The 22,494-nt window shown below is 43.8% G+C and overlaps 1 protein-coding gene across 1 annotated transcript in view; it reads left to right on the top strand.

The window, feature by feature from the left end:
- LOC147663629 (protein O-glucosyltransferase 2-like) overlaps positions 1-22,100 on the top strand; it is a gene marked incomplete at its 3' end in the record, with an annotated part of 137,739 nt that extends 115,639 nt beyond the window's left edge. The window contains exons 3-6 of the mRNA XM_086950320.1: positions 850-1,055; positions 14,317-14,394; positions 19,850-19,853; positions 22,017-22,100. Of these exons, the coding sequence (XP_086806446.1) occupies positions 850-1,055; positions 14,317-14,394; positions 19,850-19,853; positions 22,017-22,100 (372 nt within the window). The remainder of the gene's footprint in view (positions 1-849; positions 1,056-14,316; positions 14,395-19,849; positions 19,854-22,016) is intronic.
- Positions 22,101-22,494: the final 394 nt, after the last annotated feature.

Below are 22,494 nucleotides of genomic sequence, written 5' to 3'. Positions count from 1 at the left end.
TTGTCAGCAGCAGACTGGACTACGGCAACGCACTCTACGCAGGAACCCCAGACAAACACCTACGACGACTACAACGCATCCAAATTGCCTCCGCCAGACTGATCGTCAACATCCCCTGCCGCAGCCACATCACCCCTCACCTGAGAGACCTACACTGGATCACCTTTCAGCTCCTCACCCACGTACACAAAGCACTCCACAACGCCGGACCAGCCTACCTGAACAGCAAACTCAGCTTCTACACCCCCACCCGCCAGCTCCGCTCCGCCAGCCTCTCCCTCGCCGCTGTCCCCTTGCATCCAACGAACGACCTCCGGCGGCAGATCCTTCTCCTACCTCGCCGCCAAGACCTGGAACACCCTACCTACCCACATACGGCAAGACCCAAGACCTACTTGCCTTCAGAAGACTCCTCAAGACCTGGCTCTTTGAGCAGTAGCAGCACCCCCCTACCCCTCAGCGCCTTGAGACCCTCACGGGTAAGTAGTACGCTCCTCCAGTGTTATGATTGATTGATTGATTGATAATTCCTTCTTTGATCCAATGCAAATTATTTACTCTCCATAAAGTGCTTTGGGCACCAGCCATAGTAAAAAAATTTAATTCCATTCCCGCAGTCAACTAACTGTTAGAATTGTAGGGAAGACATTCGAAACCTTTTGAAAATATGCTTTTCAGATGTAAACTAAATCGACACACTCTTCTCAGAAATGTTTTTCATGAATATCACGTTTGACTTTGCTGCAGTAGCACTGGGTATGCAAGCAGCCATCATAATAACAAATCTGATATTACCCTGTCTCAAATTGTTTGGCTTCTATACCTAATAAATTATCATCTTGCTTACAGGTCCTGTGTATCATGAAACCTGCAACTGTCCTCAAGAAGACAGTGGCACATGGCTGAAGGAAATGAACTGTCCTCAAAATATTTCTCGAATTCAGAACGATCTTGCACATTTCCTGACCGTTGACCCTGATAGAATTGCAGAACAAATCCCAGAAAGGTTTGGAGAAAGACAAAGTTTGTGCCACTACACAGTGAAGGATAACAAGGTATGCATAGTGTTCCTTTGTGTCTGGGACAAATGTCACAAGGCTTTGTTTTTGAAAATGTGAAGCGCTCAGCACATTCCTTCTTTGTGTTATATATTCGTGCTTCTCTGACTTCTTCCTGTGCTGGATTTGGATGGAGGAACATACCTTTGAGCGTTTTAGCCATATGTTTTACTTTTAAACAGTGCTCTTGCCGCTGTAATCTTACTGCACCTATCCGTTATATTTTCCTAAGCCTTGTGTTCGATGCTTTGCAAGCTGTTGCACCTTCTCTTGGCCATAGGATTTGTGAAGCCCTTTCATTTATTTTCAGCCAGTGGCTCATGGAACCGCTTGGTCAAGGACTACAGGGCATCATTCAAAAGAATACAGCTGGCACAGCACACTCTCTAAAGCTGGAACTCTAACAGTTTCCTACCCTGAATACTGAAATAAATTACATACACTGTTTTCTGAAGTACGTGATATGTTGTATAAGAGTTCTTTGTAGGATTCCATTAGGCATTCCTTAAATTTATCCTTAACCTCTACTTGGGTAACTACTTTCTCCACTGCCTCAGTCCTCATCCTCAACATATGAGACTTGGGTTTCTCCCTTTTCAGTAGCCTTGTCTTAACGTTCTACTATCCAGCCACGAGGGTACACCCCAAGAAGGCTGTGTGGCTTCCTGCGTTTATCCCTGAATAAGACTGTATACACTTTACACTTGGTATTTCCAGATCAACTTCATGTGCCAGTTTCTGCACCACCTTCCTGATGCTTCTTGGCCTTTGTAGTCCTTTCTGTCTCCAAACACTGCTAAGATCATATCCTGGTGGAGGGTCTTTATTCTATGTTTTGTCTCGTAGATCTTGCAGGCATTCGGACCCTTTTTGCCTTCTGTACTCTTCTCTCCCGTGCGCACTCCGTTCGAGGCTTTCCTGTTTTGTGTCTTTTGCTTCCTTGTTCTCCTGGTTGTTTCCAGATTGCTAGAACCTTGTTTTTTTTTTTTGCCCCTGTGCTCCTCCTCTGAGCTTCAGTTTGTTTCTTCGCTGTGAGATCAGTATGTCATGGCTAGCAACGGACCTTGCTGCTGAGTTTCCTTGTGATCTGTCGCAACCATACAGCTGTTTTTCCATACTTGGCCTTTTATTTCGGTTTGCAGTGCTACTTGATTAAATTTTTGTTTTCTGCCTAGTTATCTGTATTTGTTTATCCTGCCTCTTTTTTCATGTGGTTGCCTTGTTCATACCTCTAACTGTACACTGCTTGACATGTTTTGTATATGCAGGTTCCTTGCTTTGTATTCTGTGATCATTTCAATCGATACAGCTGCATACAACCTACATCTCCCCTCTAGGTCTACAATGACATCTTATGGCTAAAATGGGTCCGCAAAGGCCACCTATGTCAATACCCACTTAAAGTAATTCGATTAAGAGATTTCAAACCCCTTTTCTCTGCGTTTTCTATGCAACTTAACCACCTCCACCTCCATCAAGTGGGTCTCCTGAAGCATATCTATCATACTTTTTTTGCTTCAGGTTTGTTTGTCCCTAGTATCATTTGGGATGTGCATTGAGACCTCTCACCTTCCAAGTTACTGTCTTTCTGCCTGTACGCATCTTATCACCCTTATTTTAGGTCCACCCCTTGCTCCTTCTGGTTGGTGGTGCTAACCAAACTAACAAACAAATGCCCCACTTTCAGGCACGGACAGGTGCCACTCAACCAACCCAAAAGAAATGGAACTCTGCGGCCATCCAACTAGATGTAGGTTCACACCAGTCCTGTCCTAGATCCAGAGTAAACTAAATACACCCTCCCAACCCAAGCAACTAGAGAACTAGAATATACATCCCAACAAGACTTGAAGAGATTACAAGTAATGGAATGGTCCTATGTCTTCGTGGGCCTCAGCTCATCACCGAGAAACCTAGTCTTCCCAGTCTGAGAGGAGGGCTACCGAAGGCACAAACCCATAACAGCCCGCATACCTGATCAATATAAACTTCAACCTCAACAACATATGATTAACTTACACTTAGAACATGATCCTTTCCCAGTATGTCTTATTTGCTTGAAATTTGTACATCATTAAACCCCAGCTCTTCGATCTTAGTACCCTGACGCTCCACGAGGCAGATGTTGTGAGTGCATCTTCAACTTCAAGTTCCACATCACATCCATCACTGTCGAAGTTACCAGGCTATCTGTGTTGACGGGCCAGTACTGTCTTCATCAGCCTTGTTAAATCTTTCATCTGTTATGGTGTCCTGGTTTATCCTTGGCCACTTCAGTAACCAGCAGGCCTGCAGCCTTTCTGCTGCAGGTTCTCATAGATCAGCCAGTCTGGCCAAGCTGATCCATGGGATTTGCCCCCACAACAGTGTCTTCCCCATGTAGCCCTGCAAACCAGATAAGGTGAGGGGGCCTTCGGGAACCTTGTGTCCACTGTGGCCCCAGCACACCACTGCTCCTCACTTTATTCTGCTCTGAGGTCCGGCGGGATTTACGGACTGCCTCTGTAGGTCCTCCAATCCTCCCCTCACTCATCGTCATTTTTGCGGGCGAGGTCTACCACCATCTTCCTTTGTCCGGTCAGCAGCGCATCTAGTGACGGCATCTCCTGCCACTTACCAGGCATCGAAAAACCAAAGGAAATGATGGACGGGGCATTGACAATACAAGCACTCACCCCCAGTCAACTGATCTGGGTTTAATCCATCACCGTTCTTTAGCCCACTCTGCCATCCCATTTCAGACATGGCCATATTCAAATCAGTCTGACCCTGTGCCTCATTGGGAACAGTCCAGCCCGAACTGCCAAGCCATGCCTTCCCTGGACCGGAAACAAGCTACAGAGGACCGGTTTCTGGCATTCCAGCCTTCTTCAGCCCGGCTTGTTAGAATCCAGTGGCAAAGTGAGCAAGGGGCTCACGTCTGAGCATACCCTGCCAACTTATGGCGAACAAAGAAAAACCAAAGGAAATGATGGACGGAGCGTTGACAATACAAGCACTCACCCCCAGTCAACTGATCTGGGTTTAATTCATCACCGTTCTTTAGCACACTCTGCCACCCCAGTTCAGACATGGCCATATGCAAATCAGTCTGACCCTGTGCCTCATGGGAACAGTCCAGCCCGAACTTCCAAGCCATGCCTTCCCTGGACCGGAAACAAGCTACCGAGGACCGGTTTCTGGCATTCCAGCCTTCTTAAGCCGGCTTGCTTTAATCCAGTGGCAAAGTGAGCAAGGGACTCACGTCTGAGCATACCCTGCCAACTTATGGCGAACAAAGAAAAACCAAAGGAAATGATGGACGGAGCGTTGACAATACAAGCACTCACCCCCAGTCAACTGATCTGGGTTTAATCCATCACCGTTCTTTAGCCCACTCTGCCACCCCAGGCATCTCCATGATCGCACTGATGGTTTGCCTGTAGCTTCTTAGGCCAGCTGGGCTGCCAACCTGACGCCAATATTCTGGGTAGGTATAATGACGTCATATGCCACACTCCTACATAGCTCACCAGGCCTCAACGGGTTGGGGGCCACTTCTCCCATGCCACTTTGACCTCTTTGGGTGCGATCCATGCCACTGTCATCACCGGCTGTTACACTCTGCCTTTGTGCTTTAGAAAACAAGGAACCAGGATTCTTCAGGATTAGTGGTGGTGAGAAGGGAGCCTCATCGTAACACACCTAACCTTCCATCTTGCTTAGCCATGCTCCCCATATTTGCCACTTGTGTTATCCGGAGGCACACAAATCGTTTGGTAACTTACCATTGGAGGTTAAACTTGAGGCCATTTATTTGGCATTTTCAGCTTCCAGAGTTACCTTGAAGTTGAGACGCATTTTGAAGAAAAAGTTAAAGCTGGCAGCCAATTACAGTTACCTCACAGAGAGGAGACAATCAAATGATAGGATAGATTCATCACTGTGAATTTTCTGGAATGGGGATGCCCTACTGAGCCCCGTGAGCAGTTTCTTCTACCCATGCCCTCCCAAGATTGAGTTTGGAGCCTCACCTACTTCCAGAGATACTATAGCCCCTGGATTAGTGCTGAGGGTGATGTTTATACCTGCTTGCCTCCCTATTCACTGGGGTGCAAAATGGCAGTACCCATATGGAGAGACGGCAGTGCCCAAGACAGTGACATGAGCTACTTCTAGCTGGTGAGCTGCAGTAGATAATCGGGCCTTAATCCTGCCTGGCGGTGGTGAGAGTAACACTGGACTGCGAGAGGGAATTTTTAGTTCTGTGCAGATTGTTTTAAGCAACAAGGTTTATTTCAAAAATTGAGTTGTCCTGTAGATCCAGCTAGATGAACCTGAAGCGCACCAGCATCCTACCAATCAGACCAAGCAAAATGCTAAGGAGGCCTCTTGAAGTACATTTGAATGCAGGGGCAGCGGTAGGCATGTTAGGTGTTAGACACCGTCTGGGACTCTTGATGCAAGTGTTACTACAGTGTCACCCTATGGGGCTAATGCATACCCCATTTCAGGACGACCAATGTGTCACCCAGTATACGAAAGTCTGCATGAGTGTGTTTGTCTTTAACTGTTTACGACGTGGAGCCACCATTTGATTCCCATCCTATTGTTTGGGGATATTTGTGGTCCTGGTGTCGGCTAATTGACCCACAGAGGCAATATAAGGCTAAGTTTAAGGATGCAGAGAGATTGTGCTCCTTGAGCGTTTATCACGAGTACCATTAGAGTACATTGTGGTTTAACCTTATCAGGGTGGCCACTATTAAAAGGTTTCTATTTGTTACACCCTAGATAATTGTATCTCCTTTATCCTTTACAGTTTCAAAGAGTTCCCAAATATTATGGTAGTGCCCAACCAGATGTACTACCATTCTGGTTGAAGGTTCCAATGATGAAGCATGCCACAAACCCTTGTGGGTGAGGACTCCCTTATACCCTACACGTTTTATTTATACAGGGTCCTCCAAAAGGAGTAGTCCTTGTGAATTGGGTCTCCTTACCCCTTTTGATTAATGAGGTAGTCCTTAGGTGACATCAGAGACATAGTACAGCATGGGGAAGACACAATGAGAGGGGCAACCTGGGCCTCTTGGGTCAGTTCCTAAATTAGTGAATGGCATTGTATGAGCTTAATAATTCTTTCAATTCGTATCACCTCTATAATTGAGGGGGCTGCAAAAGAAGAGGAAGACCTGTCTGACTTAGTTAGCGGAGAACAACCTTTGATGGTTTCCATTGGGAAAATTAGTGACGGATTCAGATACAGTGGAGCGGAGAATGATGACCTATGGGACAAATTTTGATAACGTCAAAAAACAACTGAATGATTCTGAGGATGTGGTCAATTTGACAGAGGAAATATTGAGAATAAGAAAATAGCAATACAACGACTTGAGAGAAACTTTTAAATCTTTTACAATCCAGTTGCCTTTCCTTGCTTCCATTAGCTTCATGGAAGGTTAGGGAGACAGGCTGGAAAATGTGTTCATCAAGAGTGAAACCTATACTGCGTTTTGAAGAGCCCTTCAAGCCTACCAGTTCTTCCGAGATTGTTTCTTTTCCTTTTCCCTTCCCACTCACCGGGTGATTGTAGTTTCCTGCGTCGAGATGCTTTTTAGCAAATGTTGCACTTTATAAGTATTTCACTCATTCACTCAACACCGTTACACTTCTGGGTGATCCTCCGTGGGGGACAAACTGAATTTAGCAATGGTGTTGGAAACATGCCTATTATAAAGGTTTATTTCTCCCTTATCAGGAAGGCAATACTGATATCAGCAAGATGCCCTCTGATGAAGGAAAGAAAAACTGACAATTCTCGTGACCTTTGGGGAGGATGACACTGAGGTAAAATGTTGAGGGCAGCAGTGGGAATCTTAGTGCCTTTGAACAGAGCAAGTAGACAGGATGTAAGACCACCGGAAGGAGTAGTAAAGAGGCATCTGTTCTGCCAGTTGGTAACAGAATGTCTGTGTTCAATGAGGTGCATACTTCGAGGATCTTTGTGGAATTTCTGAAACTCCTTGGAGATATATGAGAAACTGGATTAAAGTGAGATGCTGTAAACTAATAATATACTTGGGGGATTCTTTAATCTGATGGTGTTCTTGCTGGTTGGCTGTTCTGAGACTAATACACGCAAGTCTGTCTTATATCAAGTGCTGGAGTGGCCTGGTCTCTGCAGCGTTTTCCAGATTTTCCCTCTGTAGATGGGTCAGACTTCACTTTTCCACTCAACTCTAATCCTGGCCCGCCCCCTTCTCCCTCTTATTCTAGGACCTGCATGTTTGGTTGAAGTTCATACTCCTGATCTCTTTCGTTATTGGATCAAATTATAACTTTTATTAAAATGTGTTTGAACCTTAATAGAAGAAATAGCAATGTCCAATTCCACTCTTCACCCCAGAGAAAAATTCTCTTAGTTAAAATACAATGTTGAATGGCACAGCAGTGCCAGATGTATTTCTGACCTTTTTGTTCCAACTGAAATTAGGCGGCCCTTTCTGTAGCTGAAATGTAATTATCTGCCAGCTTCAAACTCATTTAAAACCTATTAGTTTGTGGAAGATGGTTTATAAAATTCCTCAATAGTACTAACCTCATACACTTAACACTTTCATCTTTCCATTCAATGCAACAGTTGTGTTGAAGGTCACATCTGGATTCTAACATATGAAAGATGACCACTGAAAAGCATATGTGCTTCACAGTTGTGCTTCTATAGCCCAATAGCTACTTGGCAATAGTTTCATGCTCTCCTACCGTCTATCTCGTTGTTTTTCTGCATTATCCCCTACTCCAATCCTACTAGATTAGCCTCGTTCCTTCTTATTCTTGTACTTAATTTTTCTTACTAAGTGAGCCTGAATCCTTCCCTGTTCTTTAGCTTTCTGATTCCCAAGCTTTTTCAAGAATCTCTCCTTTGCACTCTGACAAACTCATCTCCTTCCTGAGTTTGTCGCTGCCTCAGGGTCTTCACCCCACCGCTGTTCCTCATGGGAGGGAGTGAGAGATTCAGGAGCAAGACACTGCACACCAATTTTGTTCCCCGACCACTACCTCCTTTGATATTTTTGGTGCACCCACTATGGTTCTTAACTGGATTTGGAGGGAGTAAAGTCCCAATGCAAATGTTCTTTTGTTCCCTTTTTATTCTGGAAACACCACTGAGTCCAGCCAACATGTGTTTCGTCATTTAGGGTGTGACCCCCAGACGTCTTCAGGGCTGGAAATGACAGAAACAGGATTCGTAACATATGAATGTATTATAAAAACCATATCACAATTGGTGCACACTGTGAAAGTGTGTGATCCAGAGACGTCGCACCCCAATATCTGGGTGCTCAGTGATAGTATTCCCATAGCATTGGGAAATTTCATTCAAAAGGAAAGGAAAGTGAGAATCAAGCAGGAAGATATCCAGGATGTGGGGAAGGTGAAAGGTGAATAGACAGTAGAGCCAAGTTAAAAAACCATGGTGTTGTATCATTCCTTAGGTGTTGGAGGTGTGAGTAAAGACAGACAATACGGTGGCCTACGGGGGAGAGGTGAAGTGTGACTCCCTACGGGTGAAACATTCTGTTAAGTGAGTGCGTGTTCCATGCATGTACATCCTATGTTTAAGAGTAATATGCTGGAAGCTCAACTAACAAAGAAGTCTACTTGTATGGCTACTCAAGTTGTGCAGTTCTATGCCTGTAATGCCAGTAAAATAGACTCCATCACTCTACATTGGTATATGCGCGAAGATTATAATTACAACAGCCATTCAGATTAGTGTGCCACACAGCAACATCTCACCTAATATCCGGTTGTAATTCTGACCCGGCTAGGTCTTTCCAAAATATTAATCTCTGTCCCAAGAGAATGCAACTCCCCAATCTATTGGGATAATAAATCCCATTAGTTTCATATACATGTATGCAAATGTTAGAGTTTTTTAACAATCAGCGACCTTGCTTTCAATTCCTGCAGTGAGACGCAAAATTAAACGATTGCCGCTGTGAGCATTCGCTCGCAAAACACTGTACTGTGCAAGATTACCTGAAACGGGTATGTTTAAAAGGTCAAGACACCGGGCAAATCCACCCGATACCTGCCAAAAGACAATTATAACCATCAGTCCCTTGGTCATTTAGAAAGACTCCTCTACCAAAATTTAAGTACATTTGTGGGAGGTTCCCATCCCGTACCTCCTTACCTTCAACGAGTACGCTGATCTACGATATCCACTGGTGAGTCGATCTGAAACAGACGAGTTCAGGCGAGCAACCCATGGAAGGCAGTGAGAGATTCAGGAGCAAGACACCGCACACCAATTTTGTTTCCCGACAACTACCTCCTTTTATATTTTTGGTGCACCCACTATGGATCCTAACTGGATTTTGAGGGATCCCTTTTCGGATCCACATACAAATATTTCTCTGTCACATATGTCAATTTGCCATCTGTTATTGCCAAATTGCCATCTGTTATTGTCACAGTGTGATTAAAATGGCTTACTTGTGGCGCGGCTCAGAGTGCCGCGGAAGTTCTATAAAAAATAGCCAGCGCATATGCCACTAGAACGCTAACCCGAAAGTCTGGTTGCTCAATCTTCAGATCCCATATGCAGTAAAGCAATAACGTTTTCTTGAAACAATGAGCTATGAACGACGAGAATGCTTCTCATGGGCAATTAAACTGTGTGAGTTTCTTATATAAGTGAAAAAGGAAAATCATGCGGGGAACTCCCATTGTGCCAATCATGGCAAAAGTGAAAAAGACGTTGTGGAGCCCGTCGGCGGTGTGAAAATTTGGCTGGCCTGCTGTCTGGTTCGTTTCTTGGATGTGGCCGGAATAAAACTAAGGACGGCGGAGAAGGAATATAACATCACTTTAAAGGACAGCAATCTGTAAACTTTTGAGCATCTCTAAAGATCAGAGTGACCTCATTAATAGCGTTTTTTCTTTAAAAAAAAAACAAAAACTTTAATTAAGGATTTTTAGATTTTAAGAGCATCTTAACTGGAAAGTATTATCTGATTTTAAGTATTTTAAACCGATGGCCATAAGTGCTTAATCTTCTTACCAACAATAACTTGATTTCAAACAAATTATGCTCAAGGGAAGAACACTGCTAACTGAGATTGTGCTCATAGGTATACAGAATTGCTAAATAGGACTTTACCTGATAGGACTTGAGAGACGATTATGAATAGACGGCCTCAGCATCTTATGTGAATGAGATAATGATTTAATAATAACGTGTGTTTTAACCATTTAAATATATGTTCTTTTTCTTAACAAGCATTTTTATACAAAGGTTTTTATTAACTAAGCATATAATAAAATATTACTTACTTATTACTTACTCTTTACACTTTATCAAATTTTGAAGTATTTTGCACTGCTGTAAGATTAAAAAGTACTTTATTTTTTCGAAAAATACTTGCACTGGGTTGAATATTTACGTTATTGTACCTGTTGGTTAATTTTTGATTTCTGAGGTCACGTGATCCACACAGTATCTCAGTAGCACACCAATTAACAATTAACTATCCAGCTAGTGTGCATCTTGTTTGTACAAGATCTTCTCAGCTTTCAAACGCTGTGACATCCAGCAGGAAAACAAAGGGCCTAATTTTCATGTGGTGTCTGCTCCAGAAACCATCTTGCAGTTTTTAAATTAGGTCCTTGTTCTGAAGAAAAAAAATGGTTGTGGGTTAGTTTCTGAAGTATGCTAACTAGTTTCTCACTGGTAGATAACCAAAAATTATGGTCCCTTAAATATTCTCATCCTAATTTCCTAATAGTGTAATGTGGTATTATCCAGGGCAAGTGCCTTTCTTCTGGTTAGATGCCACAAAGGCCTTTGCATTTAAATTCCATCATAGTAAATTCCAACAACCAAACCCTACTCACCAATTTGCAAAAAAACTATTTCCGCTGGCTGCAAAGGAACACCTTAAGGTATCACTCCTAAAACATATTTTTCAGCGAAGTGAAGCAGAATCTGGGAGACAATTGATAGCAGAAATCCTCACCCCCGGCAGGCCAGGAAATCTGGCCATCACCTCCGTCCTTCTCACTTTGTGCACAACGTCTTTGAAGAATGAACATTGAATCAGCTGTGGCTATTTGAATGAGGTAAATGGGGTTCCTGTCAGCCTAAATGTGTTATTGCATTATTTCATTGTGGCTGGAAAATATACAAAATGTTTACCACTCATAAAAAAATGAGAATTGACAGTTTTAAGAATTAACTCATTCCAGCAAAGATACCCAAATCCTATTTTGGGAACAAAGTTTTTGCAGGCCTGTTAGAAGCTTTGGTGGATCTCGGTTCACAGACGCCATGTGGGGCCCATCTTTGGTTTTCATGCAGGGAACATTGTCGGAGGTTAGTGGGAAAGAGAGCCAGAAGAGGTACAGGATATGCACAATCTTCAGATGTCTCCCAGTCAACACCAGAAGCACGGTCACGCAGGCCCCCATCACAAGCAGACTAGACTACGACAACAAACTCTACGTAGGAATTACCGCACTTCTCCTGAAGAAACTTCAGACATTGCAAAACTCAGCAGCCAGACTCGTTCTCGACCTCCCCAGACAAACCTGCATCATCACCTACCTCAAGAAGCTTCACTGGCTACCCTTTCAGAGAAGATGCCAGTTCAAGATGCTGACCCACGCATACAAAGCCCTACACAAAAAGGACCAGAATACATCAGCAATCGCTTAACCTCCCACCACCTGACCAGACACTATGGGCCCCATTATGATGTTGGGCGGATTGCCCCCGCCAGGCTGGCGGGGGCTACCGCCAGCCAGGCGGGGGCAATCCGCCCGACATCCACGCTCGTTTTCCCTGCGCCATATTAGGCTTTTCCGCCCCGGTCGCCTTGCGGCCGGGGCGGAAAAGGAATAATATGGTGGCGGTGTCTATTAGACACCGCCAGCCATATTACGATGGGCCTGGGCAGTTGCCTTTCCATCGCGGCGATGCGGTCTTCACTTTGGAGGCCCCCTGTGGGCCCCAAAGTGAAGGAGGGGTGGGGGGTGCACACAGGGGGTACCTGTGGTACCCCCCTGCCTTTGCATATACAATGCGGTAGGCACCGTGCGGTGCCTGCCGCATTGTGTATGCAAATGCATACATGCATTTATGGCATTGTGGCGGGCGGTGCAGAGTGCACCGCCCTCCACAATGTTATAAATGCAGGAAGCGGCCGCCACTGTGGCGGCCGCATCCTAATTCCACCCACGAGACCCCCGCCCTTATGACGGGCGGTCCCTAGTCCCAATAGGATGGCGGGCGGACTTAGTCCTAATGACCCCCTTTATGCGTAAAAAGAGCCCTCTCCAAAAAGAAGTCACCACATCCAAAAAAGTAATGGATAATCGTTCACAAATAAAAGTACATTATATCATTCTTATAAATGTAATTCTTAAAACATAAGTATAGTCCAGAATCTCAAGTCATCCTGATCCATAAATGAAAAACAATTTTTGCCCTTTCGCCACAATGGTATGGATAAGTTAGGAAATGAATCAGTTTCCATGTTTTCATTTGAAGTTGGTTCATTTTGGAAAAACACAGCCTCCAGAAAGAACCCAGGCAACACGTGTTTCGTCAATCTTGACTTTTTCAAGGCTGAAAAAACTGTTACACATATGTTGTTGATGTTTTACAAAATGTTCATCTAGCAAGAACAAATTTAGCTGTTTGTCAGAGGCTTAGAGAGAAAAATTCAAGAGGAATAGTGGTACCAGAAATGATAAGAGAAAAAGGGAAAAAGAAAAGGAAGGGGGCCATGAAAAAAAGCCCGGTCTTGGCCAAAAAACAAATAGTAGATTGTCTCCGAAGTGACACCCCTGTAAATATGTAAGTGGGTAGGTGTTCAAAGCTATTTTTTCGGACTTCAACTAGCATATACTATGTGCAACTAGGCTCTTACAGGTGTTTCCGGAGAGGTGCCCAAACATCACCAGGCTCTTGGTTCTTCTTTGTCCTCTTTGGTTTCAAATACCTTTCTTATTCAAGTTTACTAAGTCTTGGATCATGGCTAATACACTCGGTCTGCTTTTGAAAGTAATGCAATCAGAATGAGTTTTCAGTGATCCACTAATTAAAATAGTGAAAGCTGATGTGGACTTGTTGGACTGATATGGACTTGGGATCTGAAGTACTAAGGCTTTTTTGTGGTCGCAAAAGGTCTGATTCACAAAATCAGACTATTTGCAGCAACAAATTGCCCTTTTTGTATGTACCAAACCCAAATTGAGATTCAGTTACAGATTATATAAATAGCACTTTGGGTTTGAACTACATACCGAGTTAGTATTTGGAAGGCTGCCTCTTCCAAATAGCGATTCGAATGGGGAGTATTAATGTTGTGCCTCCGACTTCCAGTTGCAAAACAGTAATCTTATGCCAACTACAGAAAGTAGTGGTAACCCATTTGCAAACAGGAAGGAGGTCTCCAAGGCACCCTTTCCCCTTTGTGAATGTTGGCAAAAATATATTTTAAGAGTAGGCAGCGGTACCATGGACCATTGCTTAGTCTCCAATGTTAGTTGAATTTAATGTATTTAATTTTTTTAATACACCCTGTGTTCATTTAAAGAACACGGGCTTCAATTAAAAGAAAGAAAAATAGCTTTATTAAAAAGCAATGACAGATGTGGTGGTCTGTTGGCTCCCAACCATGCTACTATCCCTGTGATGGCAGTGAATCACAGTGTATCGCAATTTGTGACATATCTCATTCGTATTCATGAGGTAGGTTGAATTGTGACCTACTATGATTTAGTATTTTGCGAACCGAACTATTGGTACATAGGTTGGTTTTCAAATTATCACACTGGTTGCAAATTGCCGTATAATTGTGAGATTGGCATGTTGGTTCTCAACAACGGTGCTCGGTATGAAAATAGTGTCATTACTCCAAGCGGCCAGAGCTCATTAAAATAAATCTTTAATACTCGATCAGCTCTGTTCTCCTAACTAAACTAACAGTGTTCTCGGATTGCTCTGCATGTACAGTTTTGCATATTTACTCAAGTGTGACTTTAAGAAAATACAGATCTGAAACAAATTAATAGAAACTCAGTAAAAAAAAGTCCTCACTTCAGCTATATGTTCAAAGCATAATGGTATGCCTTTATTATGCTTCTGCGTGTGTAATTCAAGTACTTTTATATGTAATACAATTTGAGGTGGTTGTAAACTTTCACTCCTTTAATCTTTTACTATAAAAGAGGCATCAGAACTTATATTTTCTTTAATTTATAGGTGTATTTAAGGACCTACGGAGAACACGTAGGGTTTCGGATTTTCATGGATGCCACTCTTCTTTCCATAACGAGGAAGGTGAGTGAGAAGTCTAATATGTCTGCATTAGTGGTCCTGTTTTACTATATGCAACAGCCTGGTAGTAGTTTCTTTTTAACTTAAATGTTTTCTTTTGTGTTTCCAACCTACTGTGCAGTTCGTTTATTTTCTTTTTATACCTTTACAATCCATTCTAGTTTTTCTTGTCACATGAGACAGAAATGTAGACAGAAATGTAGCAGTTTATGGGAATCTTTGTCTTACCACTGGAATTCGTAAGTCCCACCTAAGCCTGGTGTAAAGCAAATGCGATTATAAACAAGCATTTACAATGCAACGGTTTCGCCTTTGCAAAAGTTAGAGCTATTGGCATTGTAAATGACAAAAATGTTATTTATGTGTTGGTTTTGAAAACAGATAAATGGCATGGTCATTTACAATGCCAATAGTTTAATCTCTCACAAATGCAAGACCTATTGCATTTGCAAAGCAATAGGTCGCGTATTTACGCGTGTTTGAGCTATTGATATTGCAAATTACAATACGTTTTATTTAGGTTTCAAAAACCAAAACATAAATAAAAGGTCTCTCACACTGCTGTCTCTCACACACTGCTGTTTCTCACACACCATGCTCTCCCACACACCATGCTCTCCCTAGAACACTCACACTGCTGTCTCTCTCACACTGCACAACATTTTAGACAGGGTCAGCCCACAAAAACCAGAAAGGCTAAATTCGCTTCACTGCCACGCTCCTGTAACACTTAAAAAATCAAGGTTCTAGAAAGTTTGCAAATAAAAAGATAGAAGGAGTTCCTATGTGAGAGGAGAGCATCGGTATTCTACCTTAGAAGCCTGGCAGGGCGTGTGCTTTCTATTTGACCTCTTCCTTCCCTGTGCTTACGCCTCCTCCCCCTCCATCTGATGAAAGAACTTAGGCGCTACATCAATAAAAGAGAACATGCAAATCCTAATGACTTACAAATACAGCAAAGTCTAACAGTGCAAAAGGCAATATTTCATGAAGTGCAAAGCAGTGCTGCAGCAACAGCTAAATAGCAGAACAGCGCTTAGCGCTGCTTTTTAATCAAAGTTTTAAAAAAAGCACAAGATCTAGCACATAAAATTGATACAAACGTGAAACATTCACCTGATTTTATTAACCCTTAGCACACTTCTAATATACCATTTTCTCCAGGCTGTGTTCACTGGCTTCGATACACAGCTTCCCCTTTTCATCACCCACGTGCTAGTGACACTGTAAAGTCGTTTCCTTGAAGCACTACATAATAAAATAGACCCGCACACCTGCGGTTCCTAATGAGCAAGACAATGCTTTAGAAAGAAACTGACATCTCCAAGTCGAAGATTTACCATCAGCTGTGAGGGAAGGGTCCTTCAGTCTTTTGTTGATGAGTAGAAGAAATCCTGGTGGAAATCAACACAAGCATGAACAAGTACAACATACGCCACAGGTTAGGCCGAGGGGGCAATTAGACTGCAGGCTTAGGGGGCTGCGGCCGTCTGACAGAGCAGCCTATGAGACACTGGCAGGCCTGGGGCAGGGCCACTCACATTTCACGCACGCCTCTGTAAGACCAGTAAAGCCGAGGCTCTGAAAGTGGAGGGTAAATTTACAAGCTGATAGGGCTGGGTAGCAGCAGTTGGTTCACACGTACGTCCCCGAGAGACTGGCGGGCTTGGGAAGGACGGTGTATCGTGCTGTGAGGAAAATATGTATTGTTACTGAAAAGCACAAATTGACTTGCACTTAATTGTCCACCTGAACTGTAAGAAACTTCATATTGATGAACTGCATGTTAATTTTAGTTTTCAGTAACAATAACACCCATTTCCTTCAAGGCGCAAAAATAGCATCTTGGTTGGGTTAAATAACTTGCACACTATGCTAATGGCTCGAACGCACTAACATCGGAAACGTGGCGGAACCAATTGAGTCTATATGACTACAGGATGTCTTATTTAAAAAAAACTTTAGCAGTTTGTTGTTTTTAATAAAATACACTTACTTGGATAAGAACAACGAACTGAGTAAAAAATCTGTTTCTGATAGTAATTTAAACAAGCAATCGCAAAAGCAACAAAAAAATGAGCGAGTGCCTCCCTCGCGGCATATTTACATTAGGGAGGGAGCCCATCCCTCGTGTGCCTTTAATTCACCACCGCAGCCCAGGAGTTTGTTCAAGTTCCCGCCGGGCCGCAGCGCTGCCTGCGACGACCCGGAAGCGGTTGGGCAGCCGGCCAATCCCATCGCGGCCCCAACCGGAAGTCCCGCCCCATCGCGGCGAGAGAGAAACTACTGCCCGAGGAGCCACGAAGGCTCCTGATTGAGTCCCGGTCCCGAGATGGGGGACCGGGTGAAGAGCGGCCGGGCGCATGGGGAAGGCGGGGCTCTCATGTGGTGAGAGAGCCCCGCAAAGCGCTACCGCCGCCCGAGAGGCAGAACCGCCGTCGAGCACCGCCAGAACCGGTGAGTGTGTTGAGGGAGAGGAGGGGTGAGTGGGGGTGGGGTGTACGCGCGTGTGTCTGTTTGAGTGTGTCTGTGTGCGCGTCTGTCTGTCTGTGTGCGCGTGTGTCTGTTTAAGGGGGGGTGCGTGTGTGTATGCAGTGTGTGTATGCCTGTGTATGTGCGCATGCGTGAGTGAGGCTTTCTTTGGCCATGGGAATATGAGGCACGGCGACGTGCGCGCTCCCGAGGTCAAATCTCCGGCAGGAGAAGCTCGTGACAGTCTGCTGTCCACATTCCCTCAAAAGTGATTACATAAGATGTCTCGCCCTAGACAGCAAAAGCTTCGCTTTTGCTTTCGTCTAGGCGAGACCTAAAAATGGTTTGTCAATTATTATTATTATTATTATTATTATTATTATTATTATTATTTTATTTTATAAAGCGCGTAGTCACCCGGAGGTATCCCAGTGCTAAAAACCCTAATTCTACGGACCTGTGGACCAGGAGCAGAGAGCAGAAGGAGAGGGGGGATGAGGATTCAGGAGGAAGGGGGGGCTGAGCAGAAACTAGGGGAAGAGGTGCGTCTTTAGCTGCTTCCTGAAACGCAGATATTGTGGTTCAAGACGCAGGTCGCGAGGGAGTGAATTCCAAAGGCGAGCAGGTTGGACCGAAAAGCGTCTTCCTCCTGATCGGACTTTCCTGAATCTTGGGGTATTGATGAGGTTTTCTGTGTTAGAACGGAGGGATCTAGTGGTTTTGTAAGGGGTGATAAAATTGCTGAGGACTGGGGGGCCTTGGTTGTGCAATGTTTTGTAGACAGGTCATTCAGGCCCAGGTATTCAGATGTAACTCAGACCTAAGCCTGGAGTGAATTAGCGCCCCCTGTGTTTGTGGTACTTTTGAAGATCTCATGTAGTTCAAGGTGAGTTGGTGCAAGGGGGTGAACATGGGTTGGCAAAAGTCAGTTTTACCAGTCAAGTGGGTTCTGCTTTTTGCCTTTTGCTGTTACTGGGTATAAATGTCTTTGGCTCACCAACTACTATTTACAGGTAGAATGGCAGTGCACATTTAAGACAATAGTTGTTTTTTGGAATGAAAAAGACTCCTTTTTTGTAATAATCATTTTGTAATGCTCTCCTATTTGGTCTGTCAACTAAGCTCATGTTAACAACCAGTGGTCATTACGCGCCTGCCTTATCTATACTACTATTATAAAGAGAGAACAGACACCTTTTGGCAAGGTAAACTCGGGAACCACAGCGCCAATCCACACACCCAATACATTGTTGTAATCCTCAGGGTGTGTAGATGGACATAGGCTGCATAAAAACGTAAATTAAAAAATTAAAGTTTAAAAACAAAGTAGTCCCCTAAAACAAGCGCCTGCCGCGACGTAGCGCTAACCGCGACCTACACCTGCATGATGACGACAGGCGGGGAGGAGCGGTGACGAGAGGTGATGTGCGGCGAGGAGTGGCGTGCGGCGAGGAGTGGCGCGGCGCCTTAGTTAAGGCGGGAGCCGGTCCGGGCAATGTCGGTGCGGGCGGGGGCCTGCGAGGGGGGGCTAAGTCCGGAGCGGAGGTAAGGCAGAGGCGGGAGGCAGGCGGGCGGGCGGGCGGGCGGGCAGGAGCAGGGTTCATCTCCCAGGCCTCATTTTGACCTACAAGTGGCATTTGAAGAAAGCTGTTATTTATCGCATGCGTGAACCACCATAGGGTCATGTATTGAGAAACATATGCTTAAGTAGATGTATTCGTATGTAAATACCTTTCGAATCATGTTCTTCTTGGAGTTCGTGAGTGTTTTTAACATTGTTTTATAAAGGCACTCAAATCTCCATATCCGAAGTCTGAATTTAACACAAGCGCCCCACAGGTGCGGATCGTGCCTGTCGAGGCAGCTTGGTAAGGGCTAGCTAGGATGCTGCATCGAAGACTTACACACTGCGCACCTTCTGCTCTCTAATAGTCTGTACGCAATGTCGGGGCGGGCGGGGGCGGGGAGCCCGGCCGGGACGGGACTAAGCAAATGCTCAAAATGCAGCCCCCAGCCCCCTTCTGCCCCCGGGCAACGCCGGGGCGGGCTGCTAGTGACTAATAAAGTATTAATTATGACTTATGCACAATGATTTTGAGACATGTCTATAATTTTCTTCAGAACTGTAGCTGATCTAACATGCTTGCTGGTGATTAAATTCTTTAGCAGCTTAAAGAGAAGAATTTCTTCTGCCTCTTAGTCCTAGCATGGGCAGGAATCGTAGCAGCCTACTTCTGGCTCCTATTCAGTTTGCAGAGGCTGAACAAGCACAACTTTTATGGGTACAAATGTGGTTTATTTAGTGAAATGCAGAGTGAAACAAGAATAGAGACTGGAAATAAATGCCATATGTCACTGGTTACCATTGCAACATTGTCCGTGGCTGTTTTCACTGTCCTCGCAAGTAGCCTCAATTTTAAGTTTGTTTAAAGTGTTCTGCGCCTGCAACAATTGTTGTGGGAGGTAGTCTGGACTGTGGAGAAGCATCACATAAAGACTGTTGCAGCAGTCCCCGTGGAAAGCAATTTCAACCTTGACTAACAAGACCCAGCAGTGAAGGAAAACGTCATAAGACTGGCTGAAGTGGGTTAGTTGGAAAAAAGTTGCACAAGTACTAACGCAAGAATCGGCATATTATCTAAAAGAAGGTCTGTAAGGTCTTGTTTTTAGTAGTCAGTTTTTCGACACTATCCGCAGAAAGCATGATGCATATTAATGGCCACCCTGTCAAATGTAGTAAGCTTTGTCTTGGTTGGAATTAACGTGTAGTATGCAACTTGAGACCATTATTGTTCTGCTCCAAAATTGGCAAAGGCCGTTCTCTCCAGGTGTTGTAACATCTGAATATCTCTTCAGCATCCCATAGCAATAGTAGGTTTCATACCTGTTGTTTCTGCAAGACGGATGGTTGCAGGTAATTAGCAGTGGAGTATCCACTGCCCCAACAGATGCTTTTTTTAATCAATGAGTTTATTTCTGATTTTAGGCAGGTATGCTGAAAATAAAACTTTCACATGGTTTGCAATAGCAAAAAAATACAAGCGAAGCTTTGCATTCTACCTTAATCCTTTCCAGTTTCTTTTGTCCTGCTAGGGAAGGGGAGGTAACATAAACGGTCGCCTTGTGTGCAATGAACTGTTATTCTTTTCACCATCATGATACCGCTCTTGATACAGATGGAAGCAAGATAAAAGCTGATCTGGTTGCTGTGTCCTCATCACACAAATGCTTTACCAAACAAAACTATAATCATCCCAAAATTCCTAGCTATTTCAAAATACAAGGTGCTCTAATGCAGTACTTAGTACTGGTGGACGACACTCCTAGATCTCATTGTAATAACTTTTCTACAAACTATTTTACTGCATTTATTTGGGCGAGATTATAAAAGAAGCCTAAATCTTAATGCATAGAAGTGTTTTAATTAAATTGTATAATTCCTTATTTCTTTTGCAGAGGGTCCAAGGATAAATGTGAAAGAGCAAAGACCACCTGGTCTAATTTTTTCTGTTTTTGTATGGATTGCTTCCTTAAAGTTTACTCTTATGCAGTAGGGTTAGCCATCTCTTTCAGTAGGGTTGCCGAGAAAAATCTTTAATTTACCCTGACCCTCTAAAGCCTTTCCTCATGCAACATGGAATGCTTCTATCTTTTTTCTGACCTCTTCAATTTACCTTCAGCTTGTAGCATTGAACCCTCATCACGATTTAAAATTCTGAGTATGTTTTCACTTAGTTCTATTGGTCCCTCAATTGTTTTACTTTTCCCCTTGATATGTATATCTGCCCCATCACTTTTAAATTTGAGGTTCTCCTTGTTAATCTCCGTGCCGGCTTCCTCAGTACTCTGTTGTCTGCCTCTTGTCATGATGCAAGATACCTTTGTGGACCTCGTGAAATATCATGAAGAGACTCCTGTCTTGCTTGCTGACATCAGCTTCCTCTCGCTTCGTGTGTGGCAGACTACAGCAGGTTTTTTAAAAATAGCACCTTTGGTTTTGTGCCAAGCTCCACTGATTGAATTTTAGGCTGGATGGGTCATTGCTCTACTGTCTACCTGTGTCTCAGTCCTGTACAACTAGAACCTAAGTATCAGCAAGCCTTGGATTAGATCATGGTCATGTGATTATACATTGTGTTCACAGGGAAGGGTGAGAACCCCCTCTGGCTTCTTCGGTAAGCTGTACTTCACCAGCAATGTCTATAGAGAACTCCACATGCTCGTGGGGTTCCTTCTGGTTCCCCTATAGAGTTGTGACTTCTAATACTGAATAGCCACCTTGAAATGCCATATTTATAACCAGAGACCAGAGAATGACGTCCATCTCCAAGCCTGTGTGCCTCTACCCACATCCCATGTGTTCTAAACATCGAGTTTGTGGCGCTTCTGATATCTTTCTGCTGCCAGTCGTGCCCTCTTGTCTGTTCCCTTTCTAACTTTCTGGTGCCACTCTTTGCAGCATTCCACCCCTTTAGGCTACATTTAACTCGGTACTCGGGTGAATGAGGGCCACTAGGCCTATATAGGCAGATTCACTCTATGCTTCACACTCATCTTTGCTTTATTTGATGTCAGTTTGTAATTTAAACAATGTCAAGACCAGCTGACTGCCTGGAAAGCAATATTGGGCTGCTGGGTGATTAATACCTTTAACATGTTACTGAATTATGTTTGTTTCAGTAAAGAAACAGGCAAAACGCCTTCCTTCTAGTTCCACTATACAGTTGTGACTTCTAATACTGAATAGCCACCTTGAAATGCCATATTTATAACCAGAGCCCATAGAATGACGTCCATCTCCAAGCCTGTGTACCTCTACCCACATCCCAAGTGTTTTAAACATCGAGTTTGTGGTGCCTCTGATATCTTTCTGCTGCCAGTCGTGCCCTCTTGTCTGTTCCCTTTCTAACTTTCTGGTGCCACTCTTTGCAGCATTCCACCCCTTTAGGCTACATTTAACTCGGTACTCGGGTGAATGAGGGCCACTAGGCCTATATAGGCAGATTCACTCTATGCTTCACACTCATCTTTGCTTTATTTGATGTCAGTTTGTAATTTAAACAATGTCAAGACCAGCTCACTGCCTGGAAAGCAATATTGAGCTGCTGGGTGATTAATACCTTTAACATGTTACTGAATTATGTTTGTTTCAGTAAAGAAACAGGCAAAAAGCCTGCATACCTCCTACACGGTAACATCTTTATTGACTTTTGCTCATCAGGACTTTATCTTTCAAGGTAAGTAATTGTATCTGAGTATATCGTGGTCTAAAACAGAAGATCCTTTCATGTCTTAAGCAGGTTCCTAACTCAGTGCCCAAAGTGGTTCCAATCCAGTCCTCAAGCAGTTATATTTGCAGCCTGCTTCATTCAAAAAATAACTTAGAGAGTGTTGGAAATGACCACCTTTTGTGTGGTTTCCTTCCATTTTGCACTATCTGCTTTGTTACATTTAGAACTTTCTGCACTTTACCTCTGCTAAGCAGGAGTCAAGTGCCTGTGCTGCCACTTTAAACTTGTTGAAATTGGCTTAACCCTATTCGGCATATTTAACTTTCCTCTAAGGCAATACTATATGGTGCAAAATACACTCATGGCAAGGAAAGTTAATATTACTTGTGGACTACAGCAT

This window comes from Lissotriton vulgaris, unplaced genomic scaffold (genome assembly GCF_964263255.1).
Source record: "Lissotriton vulgaris unplaced genomic scaffold, aLisVul1.2 SCAFFOLD_1291, whole genome shotgun sequence".
Taxonomy (NCBI): Eukaryota; Metazoa; Chordata; class Amphibia; order Caudata; family Salamandridae; genus Lissotriton; species Lissotriton vulgaris.
This window is presented reverse-complemented; position numbering and strand designations above follow the sequence as displayed.